The sequence below is a fragment of the Ascaphus truei genome, chromosome 3 (assembly GCF_040206685.1).
Source record: "Ascaphus truei isolate aAscTru1 chromosome 3, aAscTru1.hap1, whole genome shotgun sequence".
Classification (NCBI taxonomy): Eukaryota; Metazoa; Chordata; class Amphibia; order Anura; family Ascaphidae; genus Ascaphus; species Ascaphus truei.
This window is the reverse complement of record NC_134485.1, coordinates 261,493,710-261,518,226: the sequence shown is the minus strand read 5'-3', so window position 1 is coordinate 261,518,226 and position 24,517 is coordinate 261,493,710. Positions and strand designations below refer to the sequence as shown.

The following is a 24,517-nucleotide window of genomic DNA, read 5'->3' as shown; positions in this document are numbered from 1 at the left end:
GACAGCAACGAGAACGGTAGGGGTTGCCCCGCAACCCCCCTCTCACCTGCCCACACCACCCGAGCGGGCCAGCCCAGACAATGGATGCTGAGGATAGGGGGTGGATCAGGGGAGGCACCACTTCACTCACTGGAGACATACATTTCTGCTAGCACTCACCCAAGGCTAAGAGTAGGAAGGAGAGGACCCGAAAACCTCTGCCACCAGAAGCAAGTGACTGTCCTTGCTCCCGGCTGCTAGGCTAATTCTGCAAGCCCCTCCCCTGCACCACCCACAGCCGCTCCGGCAGTGAATCTGGACAAGGGAGGCCGCGCTACCTGGTCATGGCTTTTTGCCGCCTGTGCAGTCTAGGCAAGCTGCTTTACAAGCAGGCAATCATACGAACGGCTTAATATCCTTTTTCTTCTGGCCCCATATTATGTCACTGGAAACCACTAACATTTAGAATGATGAGAAGTTTGCATATTAACCCTTTCCGATTGTATCCTTTAGTGCTGATGACATTTTTTTTTCAGTACAGTATTTCCCACTAACAGTTTTCAATCCCCATTAATGTGTACATCTGCGTTGCCCCAAAGACAGACAGCCTGATGGGGCTCCCCAAGAACTGTTCCCTTCTGCACAGAACCAGCGTGCTATGGGTTAACATGTGCTTGTACTTTGTGGAACATCAACTCCACCCATTGGAATGTTAATGAACCAAGAGGACACAAATAACTTTTTGTTCACAGCTGCAATAGATTCAATGTCAACCACCCCAGTGTACATCTGCGTAGCCCCAAAGGCGGACAGCCTTTGGCACAGCCGAAGGGCAGCTAAAGGGTGTGAGCCGTTTGCTGCCATTTGCTGATGTTTGGTGAAAATTGCTCTATTTCAATATCTGAAACTCACGAGCCCTTTGTCCCCTGTACCCAATTTTCCAACTCTATCTGTCCATGAGATGTCTGTGAATTCACTGTATAACCCTGTCCTTTTAGTGTAACCATGTATTTTATATAACTCTGTTCCCAGGACATACTTGAAAACGAGAGGTAACTCTCAATGTATTACTTCCTGGTAAAACATTTTTTTAAATAAATAAAAATAAATTATAATATATGTGCAAACAAACCAAATAAATTATATATTTATTTTTTTGTAAGCTTTTGCATGTTGTATTACTACTACCTGTGGTTTACTGTTTTCTGGTCACATTTTTCATATTTTATTCTCCAAATGTTGAAAATAAGACAATTTTATAGGAAATGAATAAACTCAAGTTGTGTTATGTGAATGTCTTCAAATGTTTTACATCTTTTCTTGTATTTTACATTTTTCACATTTTTTCCCATTTTTATAAAAATTGCCATGGTTCCACATTTTTTTTAATGTTGCCAATTATACTAGAATTCTGCTAGAATGTTGCCTGAACTGTGCCACTTTTCAGCAGAATTTTACAAAAGGACAATGCAAAACGTTGTGAGCAGAGCTTGACGATTTCCACAAACATTTTTGCAAAATGAATATACTGTAGGAAAATGTTACCTGGTTTGCAAACATTTTGCACGTCTCTAATGTAAGGTCAATATAAACTTTTGTTTCTCTTCTATTTTACTTCATAAATGATATAAAAATATGTTTACTCTAATGTATTCTGCAAAAATACTGTATCTACAAACATTATTTGTCAATATTTTATTACCAGTACAAACTGCCTACAAATAGACATATGGAAAAAAATAATAAAATTCTCCCTAGCACTTGGTATGTTATTAAGATACTCCATAATAGGATACAATTACAAGGCACATCTTTTTGTTTTGTTTTTTTTTAAAATACAGATAGAACAATGAAAGCATGGGTTCCACGCTTTTGTAATGCAACAATGCCCTCCTCACCTGGGCAGAGTAGCGGATACCCCCGCACCATATCGTTGAAGGGGCTCCCGGCGACATCAGTGCCAGGGTGCTGCCATTTTGCGTGCGTTTGCGCATGCGCGGGAAGTCGTGCATGCTCAGTGTAGCCCCAGGAGTAACGGCGGCCATGTTGCGACTGGCGCAGAGTTCGCGCAGGCACGGTGCGTATGAGGAGTCGGGGCGGCCATTACCTGTAGTGCAGGGCCCCCTAGATGTTGCACATGTGCAGGAGAGTGGCGCGGCGGCCATTAGTCTAGCGCGGGCGCAGATCGAGAGAAGTAGGCGGCCATTAGAGAGGCGCCCATGCGGTCCTCATAGGGAAAAGCGCCAGAGTGGACTACAACTCCCAGCAGCCTCTGGGGACTGCCCTATGATCTCTGTCACATGCAGCCAGGCAGCCACTAAGGCTGACAGATTCTCATGCTGGAGAAAATACATTGTTGTGTGCAGACAGGAAGAGTTAGTTGGAGCTGGGAGAAGGGAGGGGGAGGTAGTGTGTAAGGAGCAAGTGGCTTCTTACACTAGGCCAGGTTACCCCCAGGCCCAGCTAGGCCCAACTCACCAGTAGATGTGTAGCTGCTGTGTAGGGAAGGCCCTAAGGTAGGGACTTTGCCCTTTTAGCAGTAGCTTAGCCAGTGAGACAGATGCTGCTGTGTGCTCTGACAAGGAGGTAGCAGTGTGACAAGTGTGTCTGTGATCAGACCTGCATCATTGAAGATAGGGACTGTGTGGTGATATTATCTGGATTGGGAGAGCACGCCATTGCTGCGGATTCAGCGTTGGACGTAGATGGGTTCTTTTCTATTGTTGCTGAACCGGGCGCAGGAGCCCCGGGCAGGTATTTCTACAAGTGTACCAACTGTAGCCTACATACCGGTTTCCTTACAGGCGCTGATCACGCCTAGTGGGTGGGTTACTGGACTATTGGGACACTTGGGTATAGGTGTAAGGGTATAGCCCAGTTAGGGGCAAGGTTATAGCTGCCAGCTAGTGGCAGAGGGTAACACGGCTGTGTTGCTATATGTGATTATTGATGTGATGTTATTGTTTTGCCCATATAGTAAACAGTTACATATATACTTCCTTGTATGTGTTTCCTATTTGTGGGTCCTGTGTCAGGGGTCATTCTATACACCTGGAATCCCTGCACAGGTGGAGGCGCTGTAAGCATACAATCCAGGATACACCCCAGGCTCCCAGTGGCGGAGGTTCAGGCCTCCTGTGAGCCTAACAGGTATTGCACCACACTGTTACATATGTAGATTTCCCCATATGGTCCCTATCTGCGATTGGGGGGGTGGGGGGTGGAGGAAAAAACCAATACATATATTCAAATAATTACAAAAACAGTGCAAACACAGGTTACTACATTTTCTGGATTATACCTGGATTATATTTGGATTTTAGCCTTGCCAATAGAAGAGAAACAAAAATGATGAAAAGAGCGATTTTGCCAAATGTTAGCTTCCCATTTGATATTTGTAGGAAGACTAAAATGCTACCAGTTTACAAATTGATGTAGATGTGAAAAATAAAAGTATACTGGTAGAACTATTAAAGAAACATACGGTATGCAATGTTGACACTTTTTGGTTTTAATGAGGTCATGAATTACTGCACGTTTCTTTTGATGAAATGTTTTATTAGTTATATTTTTTTGCATAACTTGTATGTATATGTATCTTTATTTATATGGCACCCACAATGTACTCAGCGCTTTACAAAACCAACAGTACAGTACAAAGAATTATAATACAACAAGTGCAACAAACAAATCAAGCAATAGGACAGGAAATCCCTGCCTGGAGAGTTTACAATCTAAGTGGTATGCTAGGAGATTTACAGAGACAGGAGTTCAGGGAATATTATATGTCTATACTGTATAAATTGAGGTTTCTTTGTGAAAGCACATACAGTATTCCTCCTAACCCGTAATATAGTGGGTGCGCACGCGCCTGTGCGAACACACATGCCGCACACTTTTTGTGTTTATGGGTCCATGCTGCTGTGAGCGACAGTCTTGGAAGGTACTGTGTGTTTGGGTGTGTGTGTGTGTCACTGGGGAACTGTGTGTGTGTATACGTGTGTATATATGTGTGTATATGTTTGTGTAGAGATTAAATTAATAATTAAAAATAGACATGTACTGTATGAATAAAAATTATTTTTATTGTGCAACGTTGATAAATATATATACACACATACACACACACACACACATACACACATACACACATACAGTATACACACATACATGCACACACATACATACATTACAGCGGCAGTAGCGGCGCGAATACATACTTTTCTGAATCTTCCCCCATGTCGGCAGGCTCCATGCTCACTGCCGTACGCGCACATGGCCCTTGCATACAATAGCTGGCTAACCACAGCCAACTATAAGTGCTGCGCGCACGACGCAGCGCGCACGCCCACTATATTACGGGCCTTAGAAGTGGTGCTGCTTGAAATGCTCTACGTATCAGGTTTTTAAGATGATGCAGCTTAATAATAAAAAGGTTTTTTTTAATTATCACATATATTAAATGTTTTCTAGCTTTTATGAAGATAGTTAATCCAATGTGTGTGTTATTGTTTGTGAATGTTAGGCTTACACCACCTAAAATCTTTCTGCGCAAATGAAAGAGAAAAACAATGACACGCAGTGCGTAAATCTCAATGCATTATGCATTATGTATTACAATGTGTGCAGTTAAAGAGGTAATCCAAGTGACACTTAAAAAATTCAATAATTTGTTTTAATATATGCAGCCTTGGCTTACCTTTATTAAAATCGAATTACCTAAAATGCCGACTGATTAGTTCCCCCATGATCGACCAGTGATGATCTTGCTTTCCTGGGTTCACTTAATGGCCGCCTTTCAGTTTCAATCAATCCTTCAGTCAGTGTAACTCAATAGCTACAATGTATCCTTGTAACATTTCCTATTGTTACAGTTTACAGCTCAAACTGCTGGGAACATTTGTAACAAATCACAAACAGGAAAATGTTGCAAAGATCTTGCTCTGCTGGGGATGTGGGCTAAACCTGCGATAGAACTCAAAGGATGCTTAGTATTTTAAAACATATAAAAATGGAATTAAGATTAAAATAATCATTTAAAATATGCAGTAAGTATTATCTAAATCTGCAGAATTGATTTACTAAAAAAACAAAAAAACATATGTAGAATATTGCTTAGATTGCTCTTAACTCCTCCTCAACCTGTACTACTGACACTACTCAAGTTACAAGCTAGGGTGGCCAGGGAAAATTGGAGCAACTTATTTTGATACATTGAAGCAGGATAAAATGCCCTAGTTTTGCTTCAAAATTGTCTAGATATACAGGTATAGACTCCGTCTCTAAATGACACCCTGTTTTACTACAATCCTTCCATTTGTTCTTGATATTCTTCTTTTTAAAAAGAATTACATTGTATTCCCATATTTCCTAAATGTGTATCATTTTCTATACTCTTGTATCGATTACAAAGTGGAAGGAAGATCCTAAGAACCCTCATGTTCTTCTCATGGAGTATAAATCTGCTCCCTGAACGCCCGGGGCTATTCTGCTCTATACTACATCTCTTCTGAAGATTATGAAGAATATTCTAGAGAAGAGTACTAGAATTTCTGAATAAACCAGGGATAGCGGAAAAATATGTTTTTTTTTTTAAAGACTCCTTTTCTCCTATGCAGGTCAAAGCGATGTGAATGATCATATTTTAAAAAGAAAAACTGCAGTGCAGTCAAGGCTGCAGTGACAGCAACAGACAAGGATTACATATATTCATTAATCAACACATCCTGTCATTTGGAATGCAAATAAAGGATAAAGCATTCAACAACAAAGTATCAAATATTATCTTTTCAAAGATACTTTACTGCATGCACCTAACTGAGAAAACAGATGGCCTAAATGTCCTGAAGCAGGTGATAGGGCCAAAGATCGAAACTGTCAAGATCTAATTAAAAGCAAAAACGAAGGCATTCTTTTCTTAATGAATTTCCTAGTTCATCCAGGTCTATAGATCTATTAGTTGTCAAAACAATTCAGTGTCAATTAGAGCAGCTGTTTAAGATTATGTTTTAATATTTCTCTTGGAAGAACGTATTGCAGTACTAATATTTGTGTCTTTATTGTAGCATCTTTGTAGTGGTCACATAGCTAATAAGGGAGATGGAGATTCTGGCTGTAAAGGAGATAAAACGTGTGAAAGTGTGTGGTCACAGATATTGGGTCTTTCATGTGGGAAACAAATTATTACAACCTTCAGAGCATTGATTTTCTTTCTATAATAAACACACACAGTTTAGCTTCACAAGCTTGGTTGCCACATCCTTGTATTTAAAAAAGAGTGATATTAAGCATTATCATATTGTGTAATATGAGAGAGAAAGGTTTTGATATGGTCATTGAGATGTCATGATATAAAACTTTAAAACATCCAATATCAAAACCGAGAATCAGATGGGATTTCCCAGGGCAAGGTTGCCACAGTCATAATAATTCAGAGCCCTACAAAAATGATTGATGTGAGATGCTTCCAGTATTTTCAGAATGAAACATGGCCTCTGACAGAGTTATTGCTGGCAACCTCATGCATAAGGAGAATGTTTTTCTAATGTGATTGTGAACCAATCACATTATTTGTTGTGTTGTCTGCAATGATGGTGCCAGCAACCATTGCTATTTCACAGAAAAGAATAATGCAGATAAACATCTCTGAACCAAGAGGAACTAACTCTATCATAGGAAGTGCAAGGTCATGCTCTGTGGTTCAAAATAGAAAAATAGCAAGGCTGGTACAATGTTTTTTTTAATATGATTAATTCCCATTTGTCTACAGAATTGAAAAAAAAAATGTAAATGGAATGAATACTTTGTCAGTGGATAAAATATTTTGCCGAACTGGAGTGTCAGTTAAAATGTTATGTTGCTATTTCAGTACTGTAGTTCTTGTTTATGTTCACTGTGGAATAACAGTGCCTAATGAAATGTACATATTTCAGGGTGAATTGGACCTCTTTTAAAAAATTATGATTTTGCTATGTTGATATTTTGAGATGTATTCAAAAATGGAATTATAAAAATACAGTATGATTACTGTTTTATATGATCATCAGACCTAATGAGGAAAAAATAATAGCTCCTTAAAACTTCACTGTAAAATATTGTTAGTCCAATGAAAAGGGATCACAATTGAAAGATGTGTTGATACTCTTCCTTATATATACCGTATATGTGGTTATTACACAAATGACTGAATGAGGAATGTGAATCGTCTGAGGTACAACCTAGAAACACAAGTTTTTTGTATAATCAACTCCTGTTTTTCTTGATAAAGGACGCTTGTCTGAAACGCGTAGAAGTGCTGTTCCCTTCTTTTTATGCCTTTCCAACAATAAATAATCATTTTGCTGAGACCTGATCCTCTGTTTGCTGTGCGCTGCACACACACACTTGTTTTGGACATCCCTGGAATTGGACACGGCTGCACGCTGAGGAGATATTCCTGGGACAACAGTGAGTACCTCATTACTTACCCATGGGTCATCCCAATTAGGAGGGGAGGGACACCATTTTTCTTAACCCCCACCTTCAGGGAGACATAGAGCCCCTGGCATGGGTCTAAGGGCCTCATGCAGTAAGCGTTGATAAGGGAATTATCACCATTTTATAGCCAAAATTGGGTTTGAGATTCAGTAAGCGCCGATAAGTGCTTGATTTCGCCAGGTTTCGGAGCCGATTATTTTGTTATGGCCAGTCGGCTGCCGATAAGCCTGTTTTCGCCACAGATCGCCACTTTTTTAAATCGGCTGGATTCAACAAAAAAAAACAGCTTATCGGGGCTGATCGGCACTACGAAATTGAGATGGTATGGCCGATTTCTCCCGCCAACTAAAGTTGGCAGTTTGGACGGGAGAACGATCGCTAAGGCTGCCGGAACGGCACTTAGAAAAAAAAAATCTTCTGTACATCAATGGAGTCAATGGAGCGGGGACGTATAACAGTATAGTACTGTTTACGTTTCATTGCTCACAATACAAACGTCATTTGCATTACAGTGTGGGGGGCATTCCCTGCATTGTGTCACGGCTGACGTGTATTATTTGCATAACATTATACTTTTACATGTTTGCAGCATTTGCGGGTCACATTACTCATCATGTGATGATGTGGCAAGGGAAAATACTATACTCAACTCTTAAAGAGAACCTCACATCATAGCACACATTTTACTGCATTGATCGACAATTGTTTACATGATGTTACACATGTCACACATGTCACACATACACCGTATATTCATGTTCCTTTACATTACACAATGCTTGTAATGTGTCACGCATCTTTAAACGTTCATGTACATCTAAATTCTCATGTTTACATCTACGTTTGGTCCTCCCTATTTTCATGACGTCACTTATTGGACGCTCAATCACATTGCATGTTTACATTGTAACCGTAGCATTACAAGCACTTCAACCTAACTTATACACACATGTACAGTAATTCAGCATTGGGACACCTTGTAAACTCATTCTATAGCAACTATCCTCCTTACAGAAATGCATGCATATGCACACGACTATTCATTGTTGGCAACATGTCACAATAACATGGCTAATTACACATGTTACACAAAACTTTTCCCACATCAATCTCAGCCTTTTTGTCTCATTACATGACTGACTCTTGCGTTCACAAGTTTTACATGCATTGCACATGCAACTATTTATTTGCAAGCAATGTTTCTACAAAGCATCACGTCACATCATTGGCAAATATCATCATTCCCTGCAGAATACACACAACAACTGCACACAGCTTGCCACACAAGTACTTTATTATGTTCATGTAAAACCTTGCATTTTACTATGTCACCTGACATCATTATACCTATTTAAAGGACGCCCATTACCTGCTCATTCACAGCTACTCATTTCAAAATGTTGAGATTGTTTAGGAGACGGAGGAACATTCTTTTCTATGACATGCTTGATGATGAAGACAATCATATAGGGCAAGGGAGGGACACACCGAGGGACAGTGACAGGGACAGTGACGCGGATACGACAGGGACAGGGAGAGGGACAGGCCGAGGGACAGGGAGAGGGACAGGAGATCAGAGGAGAAGACAGAGGAGACAAGTTGTGCCTCGTCCGCGTCTGTACAGGGAGAGAACCCTGTTAGATGGGATGAGTGAGGAGGAGATTGTAAGTCGCTATCGTTTGAGTTCAGCAGCAATCTTAGCTCTTTATCAGGAGAAAGGGGAGATTTAGATTTTTTCACAGCCAGAGGTCGTGCAGTCCCTGGGCTTGTTAAAATGCTGTGCTCATTACATTATCTTGCTTCCGCGTCATACCAGACAACTGTGGGCATAGTGGGCGGGGTCTCGCAATCTACATTCTCGCGGGCCTTGACCCAGTTTCTCTATGCACTCAATAGACGCGCTAGGAATTATATTCATTTTCCTACAGAGGCGACAGAGTGGCTGGAAGTCAGGACTGGCTTTTATAATATAGCAGGGATACCATGTGTGCTGGGTGCAATCGATTGCACACATGTTGCTTTGATTGCACCTAGTCAGAGTGAGCATGTGTACCGCAATCGGAAGCACTACCATTCACTCAATGTACAGGTGGTATGTGATGCGACGATGAGGATAATGCATGTGGTACCCAAATTCCCTGGTTCCAGTCACGATTCCTCTATCCTGAGGAACTCTTCAGTCTTCCATGCGTTCGAAGAGGGACATTTTGAATATGGTTGGCTGCTGGGTGAGTACACATTTACATGTTATAACACAAAACACATTTTTATTTAGGAATGTTGGCATTGTACCATTTGATCACTAATGTCAGCTTATGTGTGCTCCATTCATTATAGGTGACTCAGGATACGGAATTAGGCCGTGGCTCTTGACTCCGGTGCTAAACCCTCAAACTGAAGCAGAGGAGAGGTACAATGCAGCCCATATATCTACAAGATCTGTTATAGAGAGGACATTTGGCCTACTCAAGACCAGATTTAGGTGTCTGGACAGAACTGGTGGGGCTCTTCTATACAAGCCTCAAAAAGTCTCTGATATTATCCTTGCCTGTTGCATTTTGCACAATGTTGCACTCAGGCACAATGTACAATCAGACCTAGCTGAGCCTTTGGTAGACGAGCATCCCACCCATGTAGCTGCTGAAAATGAACAAACAGCCAGTGGTGGCCAGACACGCCAGAATCTCATCAATTCATTTTTTTCTTGTAAGTAAAAACAGATATGTTCCAAGTTCTACTTTTATACTTACATTATGTTATCTTAACAATAAATTTTTTTTATATAACCTTCTGTTAGGACACAGATGAATATGGGTTGCACACCTTTCTTTTCTCTGCTGTGTGCACAAAGGGATGTGGCACCGGTATGTTATTGTTGCACAGGTTATATAATCCCTCTTCAATTGTACTTTAGTTGTGTGTATGTGAATACAACTGGGGTAACAAAGCACTAATATTTTAGCATTGTGTTGTTCCTTATGCTAACACAATACACATATTATGCCCATACTCATTCATGCTTCTAGTATGCTTACATACAATGTTATTGGTGCAGTGTAACATGTACATCCATATGATGTGTACACCAGGCTCATTTACATTTTGAATGTCATTAAATATACATGGTGTTGCACATTTAACACCAAATACACACTTTGATGTGTTGTTTACGGTACTGAAGATGGCATGTCAATGTTTGCAATTTATATATTGTTCCTTTGCATTATAGGTATATTTGCAGTATGACTGATCATGGTATGTATATTTGCTGACATCTCTCATAAGATGTGGCTACCTCAATCTTCCTATAATTATTTGAACTAAAAACCCAACATATTGGTTTAAACACAAATGTTACATATATGTACTTTCTGTATCATGTATATGCATTTAGCTACTCTTGAGGTTTCATGTGCATTGTATTACAAAATGATTACTCACATTTCATCACATTTTATGTATGTTTCCTTATAATTTCCATTAATGTAATATAGAGGTGTTTGGAGAAAAGGGGATAACTGTACTTATTTGTTTACTTACGGGAGCACATTCATCACTAGCATAGACACACTTTTTAAGACAACTGTTTGTGTCTCTATCAATTGGTGTAGGATCCATGTATAACACCGACAAATGATAACACCAGCTTTATTATGGTAGCTTATATCATCATATTGACTATACTATGTATTTTTAAACGATTAATAAACACCGTAAACTATACTGCACCGACACACTTTATTCGAGCAAATACCCGGTATGTACCTGGCAGATACCTGGAATGCGCCACTCCTAACCTCTGACAAGCCCCGTTGCATTTGCCTTCCCAGCCTGGGTTCATGCCTGGCTGATGAGCGGCTGATCTGTTAAATGATAATGATTAGGATTTAATAGGCTGCAATGCTTCGCGTGTCTACCAGATGGCATAAATTCATGAATTGTAATGCAGTTTATATATATATACTGTGCAGTATTGCAGCCAGCGGGAATAAAATGCTTCAATCCCTGCTTGGAAAATAACTCAATGTACTCGGGCAGAAAACAGTCACAAACCTCAATACACCCGGGTATATCCGAATTCGTGGGACTAGCCAAGCTCGAATAAAGTGTGTCGCCAGTGTAGTTAGTTAGGTTAATGAAATATACACAGAAACGTACTTCATAACATGATGGTGATGTCATATTCAGAACATCATGCATTGGAGGGGACCATAACATCTGGCCAGTAACATTATTTGCTACAGTCCCAAACCATTTTATCTACATTCCCATGTAACAAGAGATTTTAAATATAAATGGCTACTTGGTTGTAAGTGTCCTTTACATTGGGAGAAGGAGTGGCTCAGTGAGTAAAGACACACACTGGCACTGATAGTTTGAAGCAGGGGAGTCAATTCCCGGTGTGGGCTCCTTGTGACCTTGGCCAAGTCACTTTATCTCCCTGTGCCTCATGCGGCAAAAAAACATTTGTACGTTCCACGGGCCAGGGACCTCAGGCTGAAACATGTGTCTGTAAATCGCTGCGTACAACTAGCAGCCCTATACATGAACATGCTCATATTATTATTATTATTATTGTTACATAGTTTCGACAGTCATACGTTCCATTACACAATAGAATACACAAATGTGTTAGCAGAGTGGGAATGGTTGTTATATAAAAAACACACCATGTCATAAAATGTTAGTAGTCATTAAAGAACACTCAAGAAAAATTCAAGAGGCACTATTTTGCAACATCATTATGTTAATTAAGTGCTTATGCAATATAGGCATAAGGGTATCACTTTTTTAATTGTTTGTTAATAAGCGCTGCAAGCAATATAAAATTAGTTCCATATGTAGTATAGTAGTCGGTGGCTCCTCCTCACAATCATCTCATATAAAGGTAGACTCTTCTGAAATCATACATTGATCCGATTGTATCTTCCCCGACATCTCTGAAATACAGCAAACACATGATGGTCAAAGATGGCACCTTACTATATATGTATCCGTGACAACGCGTTACACAGCTCTATATGATTGTGTACATACACACGTCACTCATTTATATGTTACAACTACAAGTGTACATCAGTATGTAATTTTTATTATCATTTGTAGCAGCCATAACTATGTATATGAAGTGAACGTTGCCTGTATACTGAAAAATGTGCGCGCACATCTTAGTGTGCGCACGCACTTCACGCTTGGCTCCACTAACTGTTAGCGCATGCGCAAAACAAAGCGAACGTTGTGCGTTCAATACATGTAGAAAATACCAGTAAACATCACATCTTTATTTCAAATACAATGAAGATGAAACTAAAATCATTCTAAACGAGTACATCTGTATTCTTTTAAACCAGACGTGTTTGGACAGAAAGGACGGCCGATAACACAATGCGCAAATGCAATACGTGTGACGTCATGTTAAGCCAGCGTGAAACGCACGCTAACACTCCTCCCACTCAATTAACATTCGGCTAACGCCCAGGGTACGCCTACAAACACTGAGCCGCACGCATCACACACTGCAGTTACCGTTACTATAACAAAACATGACAGCCAATAGGCTTTGAGGCGCGCACGTCGCTTGGGGGCGGGACTTACATCCGTAATCCTTTTTAAGGACGCCTTGGCCCATGACAAGGGTCCCACGTCATACGTGGTGGACCCGGTTTTCAATGTTGTAGATGTTGCATGATAACAAAACAGGTATGTGTTAGAGTTATGGAAAAATGTTGCTAATATGTTTAAAGGGATAGGAAAGTACGTATATGTATACCGTCAGCAATGTGTACTACTCTTTCAGGTTCTACTATATTGTATTAGGAAACAATTTGTTTGTGATCGCTACATGTTATGCAGTCTGCAATGTTACGCTGTATCCACGCATTGAAAGGGAAAATGGTGGTTACAAAAAAAAAAAAAATTTAAACGCAGAGTCAACGCATAACGATTGTTATATTTACCATTCTTCTAGAATTAACTCTTCGCCTGGCTGCAACTGGTCGCTCCAGAAATGCAAGGCATTTTCATCCACGCTTGACCCAACCGCTGAATCCAGTATGACACATATCTCCTCCAGGATGCGCTCATAGGAATCGCCACTGCTTTCTTCAAATAATTGGTCGGGAGGTAGGTTCATTTCTTCGGGTTCCCATTCCAATGCATTTTCAGCTGAAAGGCTTGGTACATAATCATAGTACTTTTGTTCTTGTACAATGTGGGTTTCAGGAATGGAGGCTGCAGATATTGCAGCACGTATCGATTCAAACGGATCAGTAGTAGCGGATACATTGCTATTGCCATTAGGAATAAATATGCCTTTCACGACAATATAAGTGCCGTCTTTCAGGAGAAATTGTTTTTCCGGGGCAATCTTCCAGAAACCATAGGTGTGTTGTAGCTTATCCTGGTCACGTTCAAAAAAGTCATTACTTGATAAAGTGAATCTTATTGAGGAATTAAAATTCCGTGCATGCTTACGGTCTTGGTAATAAGGATATTTTGCTCGAATGAAATCATCGATTTGGCGTGTGCTTGCTTTCTGTCCGCGACTGTTCAAGATGGCTTCACAGATCATGTACTTATACCCTAAAAGGGGATTAATATTGTTAACGAATTCATCAGCCATGTCTGAGTAGCACAAAAGCTGTGTGCAGGTCTGTGTTATTTGCTCATCAAAATGAATGTGCTGAATGGCTAACAAACTCCTGTTTTTCCTTGTCAAGGTCAACAAAACTAACTACTTTGACTCCTTATTTCAAACGCCAATTGGATTTGTTTGTCTAATTGGGTTAACAGTTGTGGTTTGTGATATGGGACTGTGGGAGAAACATTTCTCCTTCTTTTATCTCGTTTGTGAAAAACATCCCTAGAATTTGAATGCGTTCACATAGTGTTTTTTTGAAAACTAACAAAGACCACTGTGTGAAAATATTTCTTAGCCAGGCATATCAGTACAAACACACACCTGCAAAAAGAAATGTTTTTTCCCCGCTTACATTTCTGTGTGTATGTGAAAGTCTGGTTAACTCCCTGTCTGCATGAGTTTAAATACGTGTGTATATATATATATCTAAATATATCTCTCTTATAAAAATATATATATTTATATATTATATTTTATTTATTTTAATATTGCAGGAGTACACACAACATTGATGGCAGTAAGTATACCTTGTATGAAACCTATTTAAATGGTGAGAAACATGATTGAATGAAGTAATAAACATTTGTTTAAGCACAATACTGTTAGAGTCTCATACTTAGGATATTTCTCAAACATTATGCCTGTATTATTAAAATAGTGTGCTTTCACAAGGAAGCATGAAGTGTATTAGTTTGTAAAATACATGTATACCAGTTTATATAGTACTATATATATATATATATATATATATATATATATATATATATATATATATACACACACACACACACACACACACACACACACACACACACACACACACACACACACTCAGTGTGTGTGTATATATATTTTTATACATTCTGAGATGTTATTGAAACAAGAACACACAAATGATTAAAGGACAAAATTAGAATGCCCAAGCAAGGCAAAGGTAAGTAATAATTTACACATAATCCTGCTGTACACGTACAAGAAAGATGTTTGCAGTTACTTAGGTGTTTTTATAAATGCATGTGACTAATATGCATATGCAATTCTTACATCAATTAACACACCCAAATGCAATGTTTTGCTGCAAAGTCAATGGCAGCTTCTCTAAACTTTGCAACTGGTTCCAGGTGGACCATTACTGAACAGACGATTAATACATAAATATTTATAACACTATTCATTAATTGAGTGTTAACATTTCCAAAACTTCACGTGTACAAGAACATACTTGAAAGTTTGGAAACAACACAGTCTTCAGCATACATACAATAGTAATTAGATAATGTGAAGTCAACAAAACAAGGCCAAAGACATATTTTCTGAATTATAACATTTATTTTTTTTGTTCCTTTTGCGAGCGCGTAACAGGCCTGCTTGTTGTCTCTTGAATTTTCCTTTTTCTTTTGCCACCAACTTTAGGCACAGCAGAGCCACTTTGAGTGGCCTCTGGCACTTCACGGGCAGGGCTTGTGGGCAGTGACTCACCTACAGGGCTTTTGGGCAGTGACTGTTCACCTACGGGGCTTGTGGCCAGTGACTCACCTACAGGGCTTGTGGCCAGTGATTCACCTACAGGGCTTTTGGGCAGTGATTCACCTACAGGGCTTTTGGCCAGTGATTCACCTACAGGGCTTTTGGGCAGTGATTCACCTACAGGGCTTTTGGGTAGTGACTGTGAGCAAGTTGGTAGACACTGCACAAGTGATGGTTGGTCTGTTTCATGTGTGTCTTTTGTTGTTTTTGACCAAAAACTGGTCAGTAGTAACTGCTTGTATTTTGTTTTTGTGGGCTCCTTTGTAGGTGTCAGCTGCTGATTTTGTACAGATGGCAGTGGTAGTATGTCGTCAGGAACCTGCACAGCAATGTCTGCTACTTGACCGGTAACATTTGGGCCTGGTGAATGAATATCAGATGAATGTGGTGAAAACTGACCTGCATGAACAGATCCTGGCTGTGAGGTGTTGAATTGTGGTACATTAGTCATTCTCCAGTAATTAGCTTGTGTTTGCTGAACAACTAATGCTTCGAATGAGGTGTTGATTTTTTGCAACTGTTTCGGCACTTCAATGAAGACTCTGTGGAGATGTGCCAATTGTGAAACTGTTTCTTCCTGCAGTGCAATCATCCTTTCCAGCACTGTCATGAAGTCAGAATGGCGACGATTTTCTGCTTCCACAATTTTTCCCTCAGAAGCTACAATTGCATCGTATGTCGTATTTGCTGGACGATTTGCCGGTAAAACAGTTTCAATTGGAACGTCTTCATGGTCACTTGCTTCTATTTGTGTGTGTATGGCGGTGGCGTCATCATCATCATCATCATCATCATAATCCTCTTCATCATGTTCTACAAATAAATGTACAAATTATTAAATGTCATGTTAATCTCTGCTGTGTTACTATGTAATTGTACTGTGTCATAAGTAACAACTAACATGTTTCCATACGTTTTATAACCTCACATTAAAAACTACCTTGACTTAAGAATAATGTTTGGACTCAGTATGAAATATGAGTGAATGAAAACTTGCTGTAAACTCAAAACTCCTACATGATAGTTAACATCACTAACACAATACAAGTTGCCTTACACTTCATTTTCACTGACACTAAGTAATCCTATTTAAAGAAGATGTGCAAAACAAATAATGAACATGACAACATAACATATAGAAGAGCACATATTATATGGCCACCAACTGATACACTCACCTTCTAGGTGTGTTGAGCTGGCTGACCCAGGTGAAGACACTTGTTCAGTCTCAGGTGACACATGTCCTTCAGGGGCAACTATATATAACAATAACATAAGTTTTACATTTACATGTGTAAATATTGAACAAACAGTTATTGTATGTTCTGTATTTATGAGTATCTAACAGCATCATTTCCTTAACCCAAAATGTGTGTGTGAAAGTGAACATAAATAGTTGTAATAACAATGTACATGCCTGTGTACTTAGAAGTTTTGAGTTCCCTAACATACAACATACTATGGTTCTGCAGTAATGCGTGAGGAAAAATACATTAAATTTGTACATAAAAATCATATGTTGTGTAGTGATATCAGTATCATAATGTACATAACTATCATGAGATGACCATTCACAATGGTTATCATGAAGGTGGTCATATTGCAAAAAGTGTTGTTTTTGGTAGAGGATATGTGTGGTACATTAATATAAGATGTGGCACACATGAATGTGGCTGTGACTAAACAAGACAAGACATGCAGTGTGTGATAATGTGTCTTTGATAGTAGTTCAACTATAGATATGAGTGAACTAATGTGTGACGTACGGTTTGATAAGTAATGAGTTGTTGGGGCATTTAGTAGCTAAAGTGAAGCTTTCAAATGAGTGTGATTAACTTCAGTTGTGCTAGTGAGGTTGTAAGAACGGTTTTCCCTTCCCCAAAAAGCCTAATGAGCCACACCTTTCAATTACTTGAAACAGGTGAAAATGGTGTGAACTAAGTTGCCCCTAAAATGAGGCTGTAATTAGTGTGTGTGCTGAACCCCACCCCCTCTGTTGAAGTGTATGCTGTGATGAGATATTAATTGCAGCTGCTTTAACACAATGGTAGATGAGCTAAATAGTCGTGTGCAGTTTTGAAGTTATGAAAACAATGACATAAAATATGATACGTGTGCCTCATTATGCTGTCTGTATATGACTTAAAGCAAAAATGGACCTTTTCATAAACAACTATAGATGTGTTAGTGCAAGTGATGTTTGTAGGCCGTTGCATGCAATATATTTGATGCATGCTTAAAATAGGCAGTAATGTCATGTTTGTCGGAGTAAAATAAATAAATACACAATAATATTCTACATATTTCTGTTCTGTACCTGTAGCTAGTAATAATTTCTGATTAACATGTGTTACACATGTGTACTACCCTGTTGTTCCCCATCTTCGCCCACCATCAATTGCTTCCACTGCAGCAATGCATTTTGGGAATTCACATGTAAATGAGCACGCAATGGCACGTGCTATATTAGTTACTGCTTTTAGTAGGACTACAACATATATGTCTATTTAGATATATATATATATACAGAATCAGACATATACATATATAGATGCAGGTATGCTTATATTGTGAAGACAGTATAAAAAGCAGTGTAACTATGCAAAATAACTGTAAGCAACGACACGCCTAGTACAGTAATATTTCTCACCTGGTGGAAATTGTGAGGGGTAAATTCCTATATCACGGTCACCAGGTAAGCCTTCCACGACGACGGGAAGTAATTTTGCCCGAAGCAGCTCCTCCAATGGACTTAATATGAGACGTTGTGGTGTGGGCCCACCTCCAGTGCCAGTAGCATGCACGCGTTGGTGTTGTATTTTCTTTTTCAATTTGGACCTAATATCATCAAATCTCTTGTGACAATTCCGCTTGTCCCTCACATGATTCCCACACGCATTGACACCAATGACTATTGTGTCCCACATTTCTTTTCTGCTTGCTGAACTTGTCCGCCCTTGAAAAACATATCAAATATATGAGGTAAATGAATAATAATATAAGCACCAGTTTCCTACACTGCTAGCTGTTCCAAGAGATAGCAAACATGCTGTTTTATGTGTAATATGTGAAGCACATGAGCATTCACTACTAAACCTATACATGTAAGCAAGGTTGCATTCATATTGTATGCAGTTATGGCAAATTGACCGCCTGTGTTTAGTTGTCCTTGTAAGGCATGCTAAAAAGCTGTGTTTCCAGACTAATTAACATAGAAAGATATTGTGAAGCCATATTTGCATATGAACAAAACTCAGATGACCTAGGATCACATGTATTTGAATAATAAATGTAAATGTACACTTACCTAGTAAATGTCCATATATACTGTCATAGTGCTCCAGAATGCCAGTGACAAGAGCTGTATTTTCCTGGTCATTGAAGCGAGGATTACGTGGCTTCTCCACACGTTTCTTCCGAGCAGGTTTAGGGTCAGAGCTTGGCTGGTGCTGACTGGACTCTCCTTCTTCCAATGGAAGAGCCTCCAAAAGCTGCCCACCAGCAAGCACGCCACCACCATCCACCCCATCAGCAACTGCGCCACCAGCAGCACTCCCAGCACCAGCACTCCCACTCCTAGCACCAGCACTCACACTCCTAGCACCAGCACTCACACTCCTAGCACCAGCACTCACACTCCTAGCACCAGCACTCACACTCCTAGCACCAGCACTCCCAGCACCAGCACTCCCACTCCCAGCAACAGCACTCCCACTCCCAGCACCAGCACTCCCACTCCCAGCAACAGCACTCCCACTCCCAGCAACAGCACTCCCACTCCCAGCAACAGCACTCCCACTCCCAGCAACAGCACTCCCACTCCCAGCAACACCACTCGCAGCACCAGCACTCCCACTCCCTGCAACACCACTCTCACTCTCAGCAACATCACTCCCCTGAACAGTACGTTCACTCCGACGCGTACTCCCACGAGTAGCACTCCCACTCCCACCAGCATCACTCTTCCCACGCTTTGCGGGCATACTTCCAGCACTCACAAAAAACAGACAAGAAATGTACAGCCAATCACACGAAACACTTCCACATATAAAACAAGACAAAGATGTAAACAAAACAACAATGGACAAAGCTCACCCAATACACAACAAGTCTCTCAGTCAATATGCAAATCTTCAAACAGCCAGCTCTGTGCGTCTCTCTCTCTCTCACTCCCAACAACACAGAGAATGATTAGCAGTACACGTTGCCTTTAAATATGGCGCGCAATCCAAAACATGCTTGTTTCGCCTGATTCAGCAAGATTTGTGATTGGGCAACCTAACAGCACCCCGCCACGCACGCCGATACACCTGTGTGTGATCGGCTAATCATCGTGAGAGTGGGCGGATTTGTTTTCGGGTTGATTTTGAATGTATTCGGCACTTACTGCATACGGAGAGGAAAAAACGCCAATAACATGACTAATCGGTAAGATTGCCGATTTCACATAATCGACGCTTACTGCATGAGGCCCTAAGACTGTGACTGAACCACTGTTCTATTACTTATAGTTCCCAGTGCTAGTTCTCCTTTCATTATTGAATATTGCTATGGAGACAGGACCAAGCACTTGAGAACTACCCATTCCACATATTCAACTCCTGTTTTCGACTGTACTTTATTACAAGAAATGGGCCCTTCTTTCATATATGACACATCTTTATAAGTATCTCTGCTTATCGTCCAATAATTACATATTTTTCCTCCTCAAATCATAATGCATAGGCATACACACAGGAATCAACCTGATTAGTGACATCAAAATGTAAATGTTTGTGTGAATAGCAAACAAACCTTCTAAAGGACTCGTATAAGGGCAGTTGCTCCTAAGGCACAAAGAGAAGTGGAGTATACTCCACCTCTTGATTATGTTTACTGCTCCAAGGGAATGGTGCACACTATTTCCCCATAGAAAACTTCGAAAACTAGCTTGATATTCCCTATACCTCATAATGGGCCTCTGGCATGGTGGCGATTGTGATGTCATATGGGCAGAAAAAGGCTAAGTAACTAAAAAGGGGTACTAATATTATGGCATTCATAAACCTTTTTCAACTTTTCACTTTGTGTATGGGGTTGGAATGATACATTGTTTTCATTTTCATTAGATATCATCAAATCTTCTCTTCAATAGTTTGCTATGATAATCCTCTACTTATTTGCACTTTATTAGAAGGATGTGGCATATTGCTTGAATGTCAGTCAGATATGATTTTTCTAAGAAAAATATTCTCTATTGGGAGTTGAAATGCAGGCATAGGGGATTGTTTTCATTATTATTTTTAGAAGTCTATTAAACTTTCCAATATGTATTGACTACATATATTTTTAATACAATCCTGAGTGGCTTTTTCTCTAGTGAGTACAGTTTTTTCCTTTTTGCTCAAAAAGAAATATACCTTTGTGCCTTAACATGCCCATATAAATAAAGGTTGGCGGGCTTGAATCATGTTTTGATGAAAAGATGCAACCAAATGATTCTTTTGTTACACAGACATGTAAAAATGTCACTAGTATATTTTCGCCCAATTGGTAAGAGTGCAGGAATTGTTCTATGTTTTCCATAAAGATATATCTGCCTGCAATGTTATATCATATGTTTAAAAGCAATTATTATCCAAAAATGTATTAATGTGGTATATTGGTAATATAAACTCCAATGATTTTATTGTACCAAATTAAAGTACATTTCTTTAATGTCACTTCTGACATAATAATTTATCTAAATTCTTTTTAGCAAGTAAATACAGTGGGGCCGAATAACTAAGCTACGTTAACTAGCGCTAAAATGTGTTATATCGCTCGGCCGCAAAAGGCTGAAGCCATAAGCGCTATTCACTAAGGCTGCTCGGCGCGTTTACGGACGGCCTTAGCCAAAAGGGCCATAGCGCACGATCACCTTTTTCCCCCCTGTTATTGTGCTAAAAGTTATTTAGCATGATAACTATTATAAACAAAGCAGCCTGTAAGAACTGCATGGAGACGCTGCGTCTCAATGCACGGTTCTTACAGGCGATCGTGCTGGCCAAATATGATTTTTAATAGTAGTATACATGAGCAGGGGGTCCTCTGAGATGAACCGCATTGGTTTCAGGTCCGAGGACCCCCTACTTCAGGAGATATAGGCCCCGTTATGGGGTGCCGGTATCCCCTGCAGAATTTCAATGTCCCGGTCACGTGACGCGGGAGCTTTAAAGTGCAGGGGAAACCGGCACCCCATAAAGGGGCCTGTAACTCCTGAAGTAGGGGGTCCTCGGACCTGAAACCAATGGGGTTCAGCTCAGGAGACCATCCGCACATCTACACTAGTATTAAAAAATAGATAACAATAAATAATAATTCATTACCATAGCGGCTATCCGCTATGGTAATGAAGCTGCATTAATGTACATTTTAATAATAGTGTGTGGGAGCAGGGAGTCCCCTGCTAACACACAATATTAATAAAAATATATTAAAGCAGCTTCATTACCTTAGCGGCTATCCGCTAAGGCAATGAAGGGGTTGAGGCATAATAGCATGTTTATTGGGGACAATTGCCCCCAATAAACATAGAAATTTACCACACACATCCCCCCCGCCCCCTAACACATACACTACATTAATATGCAAAATTACTATTACCCACATATGGATAATAATGCTTTTGCCTATTAAATATACATTAATACAATAAATACATTAAATACATGTTGTACTCACCCTTGTCCGGCACCCACGATGAAGGCCAGCCGCATCTTCCTCCTCATGCATACACTGGGGTGCTGAAAAATATACAAAATAAGAACAAGTGCCAAACTAATGTCCCCTAACCCCTTAATGACATTAGCGGTTATTAACCGCTACAGTCATTAAGGGGTTAAGCCAACCTGACCCGATACCCACTTATTTGTACTGTGGCTTCATCATGTATATATATATATATATTATAATATATATATATATATATATATATATTACTGTATGTGCATGATTAACCAATATACAAATAAATACTGTACATGGCCAAATACAAATCTCTCCCAATATCAAACATCACCAAGCTCAATCAATATCTAATAAATCAAAATACAAACACTGAATTTGACAATGTGTACACGATACAAATAATATTTGCATCATATATACTATGTCAAACAATGCTCCAAATCAAAGACACTAATCCAAACAAGATACAGATACAATCATTAAAGAAAAACAAAGCATCAACACAATTAATTTACCATCAATTAATCCAATCACCAATCAATTACAATCCAATTCAATTACACACTTCAAATCCTACATTCAAACCATTGTGTAAATTAATCTATGACAAAGTAACCATCAAACAACATCTATATGCCAAAAATAAGCCAATAAAATAATCTATAGAAACCAGTCTTTAACTAAACATTTGCAAACATTAAATGTACATTAGGAACACATTTGTACACAAAGCAGCAAATTACCATTCAATAAAACATCCAAACAAGGCAAGCCAACACGTTTTTATTATACCTGTATGTATGTCCATCTATAGTTTACAGACATAAATACAGGTGCAATAAAAGAGCATTAAAAACAATTTAATCACATTAAAAATGAACATACAATACAACTACTGAGTTATCCTGTACGTATGTATACCCATAGTGACATACATACATACATTCAGGACAAATAAATGGACATTAAAAAACATGGACGTCAGGGAAAAAAGTCCAAAAAGCCTGTAAAATAAAATTAAAATACATTTTCTTTTTTTACTTGACCAGTGGAGGGTGTGACAGTCCAAATACAGTCCTTGGGATGCTGAATAGTGATGATTTCAACTCAGCAGTGTATATGTGGAAAAAGAAAAGAAAAAGATAATGGTGCAGTAAATCAACACAGGGGGGGGGGGGGGGGGGGGGAAATGCACAGATAATTTACAGATAATGACAAACAAGACATACAAACATGAAACAATAGCACGGCCTAAATATTAATAAAAAGCAATTTATTTGTGTGGAAAGTGCATGAACCGCATCCGGAGGGGTAAAATTACAACCCTACTCACAGAATGCTGGAAGGGTACAGGCAATGATCTGGTGCGTGCAGCTGGGCTCTCAAGATGGCGACCGGAGCACTTGGGCTGGCGTCTACACGTGACTGGAATGCCAGGCTGGTGACTCAGATGACGGGACCTCTGGGCGGACGTGACGTCACCTCCGTTGTAATTTCTCCACCGGCTCACAGGTCTCCAGTCCTCCAGTCCTCCTCAGCAGCCGCAATATCGCCGCACCGGTTTTAAAACACTTTTCAGAGACTGCAGATTTCTCCTTAGGAACTGCAGACTTCTTCCAAACAGTGAAACACTCTAAAAACTTGGAACTTCCCAACGCGTTTCGTACGCATGCGCGTACTTTTTCAAGGGATGTGGATGTGACATCCCTTGAAAAAGTACGCGCATGCGTACGAAACGCGTTGGGAAGTTCCAAGTTTTTAGAGTGTTTCACTGTTTGGAAGAAGTCTGCAGTTCCTAAGGAGAAATCTGCAGTCTCTGAAAAGTGTTTTAAAACCGGTGCGGCGATATTGCGGCTGCTGAGGAGGACTGGAGGACTGGAGACCTGTGAGCCGGTGGAGAAATTACAACGGAGGTGACGTCACGTCCGCCCAGAGGTCCCGTCATCTGAGTCACCAGCCTGGCATTCCAGTCACGTGTAGACGCCAGCCCAAGTGCTCCGGTCGCCATCTTGAGAGCCCAGCTGCACGCACCAGATCATTGCCTGTACCCTTCCAGCATTCTGTGAGTAGGGTTGTAATTTTACCCCTCCGGATGCGGTTCATGCACTTTCCACACAAATAAATTGCTTTTTATTAATATTTAGGCCGTGCTATTGTTTCATGTTTGTATGTCTTGTTTGTCATTAT

The 24,517-nt window shown here is 39.9% G+C and overlaps 1 protein-coding gene across 1 annotated transcript; it reads right to left on the bottom strand.

The window, feature by feature from the left end:
- Positions 1-15,422: 15,422 nt before the first annotated feature.
- On the bottom strand, positions 15,423-16,900 carry LOC142490716 (uncharacterized). The gene is made up of 2 exons (XM_075593132.1): positions 16,801-16,900; positions 15,423-16,435 (listed from the first exon to the last, which is right to left on the bottom strand). The coding sequence occupies exons 1-2, from the start codon at positions 16,895-16,897 to the stop codon at positions 15,423-15,425; spliced, it is 1,110 nt and encodes a 369-aa protein (XP_075449247.1). The 5' UTR covers positions 16,898-16,900.
- Positions 16,901-24,517: the final 7,617 nt, after the last annotated feature.

Bases quoted from the DNA above. Each gene is read 5' to 3' on its own strand.
- LOC142490716 (XM_075593132.1), bottom strand. From the start codon at position 16,897: ATGTTATTGTTATATATAGTTGCCCCTGAAGGACATGTGTCACCTGAG. The intron at 16,436-16,800 runs GTGAGTGTATCA...ATTTATTTGTAG, and splicing joins CAGCTCAACACACCTAGAAG to AACATGATGAAGAGGATTAT.